The 8528-nt window shown below is 38.5% G+C and overlaps 1 gene segment (V, D, J or C); it reads left to right on the forward strand.

Annotated features, from left to right (window-relative positions):
- Positions 1–6487: 6487 nt before the first annotated feature.
- On the forward strand, positions 6488–7373 carry LOC106000867. The segment is given in 2 exon segments: positions 6488–6562; positions 6948–7373. Coding segments are annotated over 2 exon segments (459 nt in total).
- Positions 7374–8528: the final 1155 nt, after the last annotated feature.

Below are 8528 nucleotides of genomic sequence, written 5' to 3' on the forward strand. Positions count from 1 at the left end.
TTCTCATTCATTTCAGAATATGCCCACATAGTTTTACACACTAAAAATTTCTTAAAAACAGGGCATTCTCTAATCTGACCCAATAAAATGATGATATTCTAAATCATGCCCTGTGGACTGCAAGACCATTTTGACTTTGACAATTGTAACAACATTTGTGACAAAAGGTCTCACTTACAGGTTGCCTTAACTGGCCTAGATCTCAGTCTGCTTTTAATTCATAACAGTTTTGCAGTCCTTTCTTGAAAATCATGATCTGGCTCTTTTACACATTACATACCCATCACTTCTTAGTGTCATGTGGTTTCTATCATTACACAATTACAACTCTGAATGTTCATTAGAAACATTTTTATATGTTCATATAATATTTTTACCATATTTCCCCATTTTAACTCTGTTTTCTCTCTCTCTATCCCATGAGTACCCATACCCAGAGAAGACCTACTTTACCATTCCTTCATTAATTTTGTTTCCCATTTTTAAGCAGTTATACAAAAGAATTGCCATTTAAAAAAGCACAAATTGTTTAAACAGGAATACAGGTGGACCCATTGCAACAATGAGATGTACAAGTCGTTATGTGGAAAATGAACTTTACAACTTTGGCTCGGGGAATGGGAAGGGATGGGAAGGGGAAACAAAGGAGGAGGCTACAATGCTTGACAAGAAAAGTACTCATTATCTTGCCCATGTAATTATAACCCCTCTGTACAGTATTTTCACAATAAAAATAAATAAAGCAGCAGGTTATGAATACAATGCAAATTGATCAATGTCATCCCTTAAAACATTCTCACTATCCATCACTACCCACTCTTTGTGCACTCTTTATAATCTGGGTGTGGGTGCTGTCCCTGTGCTCTTCAGCTCAAGGTGATTGCTCCACTGCTTGAACCACAGCGCCACTTCCGGTTTTCTAGTGGTTTGTTGGAGAAAAGAGTCTCACAGACTTTCCTTTCCAGACTGGCTTTGAACTGAGAACCTCAGATCTCAGCCTCCTGAGTAGCTACGATTGCAGGCGTGAGCCACCAGCACCTGGCCTTGCAGTGAATTCTTATCTGCATTCTCCTTTTCTAAGCTTCATTCTTCCCCTTTGCCCTTGATCCCACTCCATTCCATTCAAGTGCCTGCCCTCTACTGTTGTTTTGTTGAAATTTGACTTTGCCATTCTGAGGGATTATACTAGAGTGCTCCATGGAATCTACCATATTACAATGAATATATTTGTATATATTTGTACACCAACTAACGTATTTACTAGTAAATTTATAAGCTAATCTGGCTTCCATATATAAGAGAAAACAGGCATCCTTTGTCTCATTCAGTTTTCTTTAAATCTGCACTAAAAGATTTTCTTTCTTTTTTAAATTTTTTTTATTGTGAAAATACCGTAAGGAGGGGTTACAATTACATGGGCAAGGTAGTGAGTACATTTCTTATCAATCATTGTTTCCTCCTCCTTTGTTTCCCTTCCCATCTCCCCTTCCCCCCTTTGGCCAATACACCCCTCCCCCCCCACCGCCCTGCCAAAGTTGTAAAGTTCATTTTTCAACATAATGTCTTGTACATCTCATTGTTGCAATAGGTCCACCTGTATTCCTATTTAAACAATTTGTTTTTTTTTTCCCTTTCCCCTCCACAAATTATACCAGCATCAAATACAGTGAAACCAGAGGTTATACCATTGGGGAGGGACATACAAAGCATCAAAGAAATCATCTTATGTTAGAAATAACTGCAAGAAAGAAAAAAAAACATGCATCTCAACCAGGGCAAGCAAAAGGAAATGTGCTTCTGGGGTCACGTGAGCCCTGTCAGGTTCACTGGTTTCCAGCTAGCTATGGTTATGGAAGCACCATGCCTCACTCTTCCCTAAATGTCGTATTTTACTGGACACATGTGCTCTTCATGGAGATCTCAATACTGTAAAATGAGGAGTTCCATAGATGATTTCAAATTTCAAAATGCAACAATGGGAGGAGAGGAGGGAAGATGTGACACTGTTCAAAAGTAAATGTACTATTTACCTGACTCATGTAACTATAAGTCCTCCATATGTCACCTTTCCAATACAATGTAAAAGAGGCAGGTAAAAAAATCGTGTTGTTTTAATGTTTTTCCTAAGCAGCCAGGGCAAAAATTTAGCAAATCTCACACTTGTAAGCCTGTAACTGTGATTATATGGAAAGCATAGTAGTATTCTGTGAGCACCCTCAGAACAAAGCGTGAGATTCTCCCTCAAAAATGTGCTAGAGTCAAAGTGCTGAAATGTTTTCATTTACCAAGATTGTATGAATTCCTGAATACAAACTTCAGTCCCAACAAATAAAGACAATAGCATCAAAATTGGTACTGATGATGGTCAATATGCTTTAAGTAGTTGTATGTGTGCTCACACATTTTGCATCATAGATAATCTTTTTGGAGAATTACGTGTTATTTAATAAATCAGAATGCTGTTTGTAACTAAAGTTTATAGAAAAAAATTGAGAACAGAAATGTGATGGTGTCCAATGACGCTAATCAGTATCAGCTGATTTTGAACTGTTACAAGTTCCTCTGAAACCACTCACTGTGCACAGAGTACTTTCTGACACTGTCCAGTCAGACAATGATTGCCCAAATTCTGATTATCACTTGCAGGCTGGTAGTCCAATTACACCTTTAATCACACTGCCTCCATCTTTATCCTTAATCACTCTCCTCCATGCTCTTTCTGCAACTCAGGATCATATCCCAGATAGGCTTCTCTGAGACCATGAATGGAGGATTTATTGTCAGATAGTCTTGTAGGACCCAGGGATTCCTGTTTTTCATAATGCAGGATTCTGTTCCAGGTTCTTAAATTGTACTTGGAAAAAGAAAAAAGATAACACGAATGTTGTTTTTGGGAGGTCCGGTCGTGGGGCCTGAACTCTGGGCCTGGCCTTTGTCCCTTAGCTCTTCAGCTCAAGGCTAGCACTCTACCACTTGAGCCACAGCGCCACTTCCTGCTTTTTTCTTTTTGCTTATGTGGTGCTGAGGAACCGAATCCAGGGCCTCAGGCATGCAAGGCAAGCACTCTACCACTGAGCTACCTTCCCAGCCCACGAATATTGTTATTTTGTGTGTAGTGTCAGTCCTGGGGCTTGAACTCAGGGCTTGGGCACTGTCCCTAAGATTTTTGTTCTTAGTTAACATGCTACCATTTGATCCACAGCTCCACTTTCAGCTTTTTTTGGTGCTTAATTGAATATAAGAGTCTTACAGCCTGTCTTGCCTAAACGATCTTTAAATTGTGATCCTCAGATCTCAGACTAAGTAGCTAGGATTACAGATGTGAGCTACCCATGCCAGGCTAATTACTATTTTTAATGCCTATAAGAATGAGACAAGGCCACCTTGTTAAAGGTGTTAGAACATCTTCAGTCTGTACTCAACAAGTGCTGTTTGAGTTTTTAAAGGGAAACTATTTCAAGAAGAAATGTTAAAAGTACAACACAAAGTAGATTTTCCCTGAACCATCTGAAGCAAATTGAAGAAGAAACATACTCTCTTGTGTATTTCTATTTATTTGCAACAAATAAGAAATCAGCATTCGTACCCCAGGGAGACAACCTTAATATACAAGTCTAATTCTTTCTTAGGCTCATGTCAAACATTGACAATTATCCCCCATTGTCTTTTGTCACATAATAGTTCAGTCTAGGTCAGATTTTCCTAGATCTGCCTTTCCTCCTCTTCCCTGGAAATCTTCCAAAGTCTCTGCAGTCCCTTGATCTTATCGGTCTTGAGGATCACAACCCCTTATATTCCTGAATGTCCTTTGGTGTGGACTTCTGCACTTTCCATCAAAGTTAGACTCAAGAATCCATGCTTAGAGGAATGTACAGCAGTACTTCTGAGTTCTTCCCAGGATATCTACTTGAAAGTCACTGTTTTCACTCAGTTCCATTACTGATGATCTTCACTTCAATTCTATTCTAAGGTAATGGTTGTTTGATTTAATTAGCTGCATTATTTTTTCTTGGAAATTAAATGTGCTCTGTGGAAAGAACTTGATGGCTTATAACCATCACATTCCTTGTTGAAATATACTTATGGATCCAAGTTTCTACAGCGAAATGTAAAATTATCTTTGTTACTTGATAGGGAAAACACCACAAAGTTGGTCAATGGGCATAAAATACAGTTGGCTTCTCATCACATTTGACAATTTCCTCATTTTTCATTATTAAAATATTTTTATGGAATATATTTTAATTGTGAAAATACCGTAAGGAGGAGTTACAATTACTTGGGCAAGGTAATGAGTATATTTCTTATTAAGCATTGTTGCCTCCTCCTTTGTTTCCCCTTCCCATCCCTTCCCATCTTCCCCCGACATCCCCCTCTTCCCTCCCACCCCACCTGGCCATAGTTGTAAAGATAGTTTTTTGACATAACGTCTTGTACATTTCATTGTTGCAATGGGTCCAACTCTATCCTTATTTAAATGATTTGATTTTTCCCTTCCCCTCCACAAATTATACCAACCTCAAACACAGCGAAAGCAGGTGTTACACCGTGGGGGAGGGACATACAAAGCAACAAAAAAATCATCTTATAAATATGTTAGAAACAGTCAAAAGAAAGAAAAAAAACATTTGAATCCTGATCTTGGGGTTCATTTCACCTAACATCAAATTATCTGATCGTTTCTGCTTGTCTCAGACATATACTAGTTATTGCAATTTTATTTATTTATTTTTGCCATCCTGGGACTTGAATTCAGGGGCTAGGCACTGTGCCTGAGGTTCTTTTGCTCAAGACTAGCACTCTACTATGTGAGTCACAGCACCACTTCCAGCTTTTTCTGTTTATCTGTTACTGAGAAATCAAACCTGGGGCTTCATGCATGCTAAGTGAACACAATCACTAAGCCACATTCCCAGGCCTCATTAGAATTTGTATCATAAAAAGGATGTTGAACTTTGTCAAAAGCTTTTCTGGATAAGTTAAAGTAATCATGCTATTTTTTAAACCTTGATTCTGTTTAAGTCCTGCATTATGTTTGATTTCTATATGGTGAGAATTTCTTTTTTTCAGCATAGAAACCAATATGCTTGATCATGTTTTATGATCTTTTAATGTGAAGTTGAATTTGATTTGCAAATATTTTATTGAGACTTATTGTGCCTAAGTTCATCAAACAGATTGGTCTATAATTCTTTTTTGTTGGTGGAATTCTCTTTTGGGAATGAATGTAATACTTGTTCCATAAAATCAGTTGAGTAACATCCCTTCCATTGCTATTTATCTAAAACCTATGAGGGTTACAGGTGTTAGTTATTTTATAGTAATAAAATTTCACAATAAAAAAAATAAAGTGACCAAACTTAAACTTTTCAATAAATATCTAGAAACTAAATAAGAATGACTCACTACTTAATGAAAAGGCATCTTTATTTAAGAAAATTGTAAAACATGCCTGGAAAAGGTTGAAGAATTAGGGCGCAGGCAAAGAGGACGAATCATGAAGGCATGTCCCTCTCTAGGGAACACATATACGATCTCTCTTGTCTTTCTTTTTATTATTTATTTAATTTAATTGTGAAAATACTGCACAGAGGGGTTACAATTACATGGGCAAGATAATGAGTACATTTCTTATCAGGCATTGTAGCCTCCTCTTTGATTCCCCTTACCATCCCTTCCCATCCTCCCACTGCCCTTCCACCCAATCCTCCTACCACCTTTTGCCTTTCTTTTTTAATATGTATTTTTATTGTGAAGGTACTGTACATAGGGGTTACAATTACATGAGCAAGGTAATGAGTCCATTTCCTCTTTTGTTTTCCCTTACCATTCCTTTTCTCTCCAACTCCTTCCTCTCTAACCCCCACCCCCAGCAAAGTTGTAAAATTTGTTTTCAACATAGTGTCATGTACATCTTATTGTTACAATGGTTATCCTGTATCCTTATTTCAGCATTTTTGTCATTTCCCTTCCCCTCCTCAAATTAGAAATAGGTATATACAAGATGCAGGACACCAGAATCAAATACAGTGAAAACAGGGGTTGTACAATGGAGGAAAAACATACAAAGAAAAACTCACAAAGTACATTATTAGTACATTAAAAAGAACAACAAGAAAGATAAAATTTCTTGTGCCCCTTTCTTGGGGTTCATTGGCTTAGTATCAGGTTATATGGTCATTTGTACATAGCTTTTGACCACTTCTGCTTGTCCTAGACATATACTAGTTATTGCAGATAAGGGAAACCATGGGACCTTTGTTTCTTTGAGACTGGCTTACTTCATTAATATAATTTTTTCCAAGTTTCTTGATCATAGTTAGTGATTCTAAGTAACAGGAGAGGCCCCACCCTCCTGGTGTTACTTTGGTTTTCTTCTGACAGTTTGTCTCTCACAACTGCACTTACCAGGATATTTGCATATTGCTCCCTGGGGAGGAGCTTCTCTGCAAGTCCACAATAAAAGCTCAGCTCTAAGCTTGCCTGGGCTGATAAGGACTGCTTACTCTCAGAATGAGTTGCCCTGCTCAACTCCTGGGGCTGCTCATGCTCTGGATCCCAGGTAAGAACACACCAGAGCTGAGGAAGGAAATGGGGAGGGGCTGAGCTCTGGTGCCCAATTCTTCCCATGTGTGATGTATCCACTCGTGAGAGGTGCACATTTTCCCTCCTGGATGGGTAGATGATATATGTATCTGTGAGGGTGAGGAAGATTCCAGAAGGACCAAAGAACCTTGTTCTGCTTAGGACTAGATAAGCAGAAAGTGCTGGTAAATTCTAGATGTCCTCATGGTTTACAACTATCAGTGTGTGTGTTGTGTGTGTGTGTGTGTTGTGTGTGCGGTGTTTAATGAAGATTTTGGATCATAAAACATTATTTAAATTTTATAGTCCAGTATTAGTTAGGAAAGAAACTTGCAATTAACCCTGTCCACTTCTCTCTTTAGGATCCGGTGGGGTTGCTCTATTGACCCAAACTCCACTCCCCCTGCCTGTCACCCTTGGAGATCAGGCCTCCATCTCCTGCAGGTCTAGTGAGAGCCTCCTGTACAGTAATGGAAAAACATATTTGTGTTGGTTCGTGCAGAAGCGAGGCCAGTCTCCACAGCAACTGATCTATTGTGTTTCCAACCGAGAAAGCGGAGTCCCAGACAAATCCAGTGGTAGTAGGTCAATCACAGATTTCACACTGACAATCAGCAGGGTGAAAAACCAGAATGGTAGACATTTTGATTCACATGGCCTCCAAAGAGTAACCTTGCAACCCCACCCCCATTCCAATAACAGTCTTCAGATTTGGGGAATCTTCCTTGGAAGGGGAGTACTTAAGTTGGGACAGATGGTCTCCTCTTCTTGACAGTTTCCATGTCAGGTCCCTGAAGAGGAACTTAGTGAATTTTGTTGACAGTATGTAAAGTTTCCCATCTATAGAAACTGCTACTAAAACTTAGAAAAAAAGCCAACTAAAAAGAAAGCAAATTGGGCTAGGAATCAACACTATAGTGCAGGTTGGAGTTAACTATTCACTGATCATTGGGCTTCACATTTTTACCTTCTCTTAGCTTCCGAAGTACTGTTCTCCATTACATTTTTGTGCCCAAATATAGGGGAAAGATAACTTTATTCTCACACTCAACTCTTTTGGAGATCTGTGGGTTTTTTTTTCTCAAAAATATGTAATTCAGTTCTCTGGTACATATTGATAAATCATCAGGTCCATCCACTTCAGGGCTGAACCTTACAAAATTTCCCCCCTTCAGAGGTCAATCATCATCCCTTCTTTGTTAGATCATTTTCTAGGATGGTTCACAGTCCTCAGAAGAAGTTTACTCCTAGATTATGGATTATAAAAGGACATCACTCAGGAATTAGAATATTCCATGCTCTCTCCAGATGTGCCACTTTTCAGCCAGACAGGTGTTTAACCACTTATAAACTCACTGAAACTTGTGATTTTATTCTTACAGAAGCAAAACATGGCAGAAACATAGCCTTGATTCACAGGAGCATAGGCAAAACATAATCTTGACTTGGTCAGCATGATCAATACTATCAAAGCTATTGACATTATTTTAGAAATTATTTTTATTATAAGCTCCTAACACAGCATTTTAATGCAGCTGGTGATAAGCCTCAGCTGTCAATAGCTTTTTGCAAAGCTGCCAGTTTGGTAAACTTGAGTGAGGGAGCGATGTTCTTTTGCTTTTTATCAAGGATGAGGAAAGGACAAAAGCTGAGGACTGGTCAGCCTTTGTCTGGGGTTTTTCTTTACCAGGAGGTTTTTGCCCTTTATCAATAATTTTGTTTTGTTTTTTGATTTCACATGTTTGTACCCATGGTTATTCTTTTCCCAGGGAAAAGGGGAGAAAGTACATTTCTAACTGCAGGAGGAACTGAGACCAGAAAACAGGAAGAAATTTCTGCCAGTGAATAGTAACTCGGATATTACAGAAAACCAAAGATCTGGAGTTTTAATGCATTAAGCTGTTCATCGTCATCAAATTATCTGACTTATCAAAAAAGTAAAG

Source organism: Dipodomys ordii, unplaced genomic scaffold (genome assembly GCF_000151885.1).
Source record: "Dipodomys ordii isolate 6190 unplaced genomic scaffold, Dord_2.0 Scaffold248, whole genome shotgun sequence".
Classification (NCBI taxonomy): Eukaryota; Metazoa; Chordata; class Mammalia; order Rodentia; family Heteromyidae; genus Dipodomys; species Dipodomys ordii.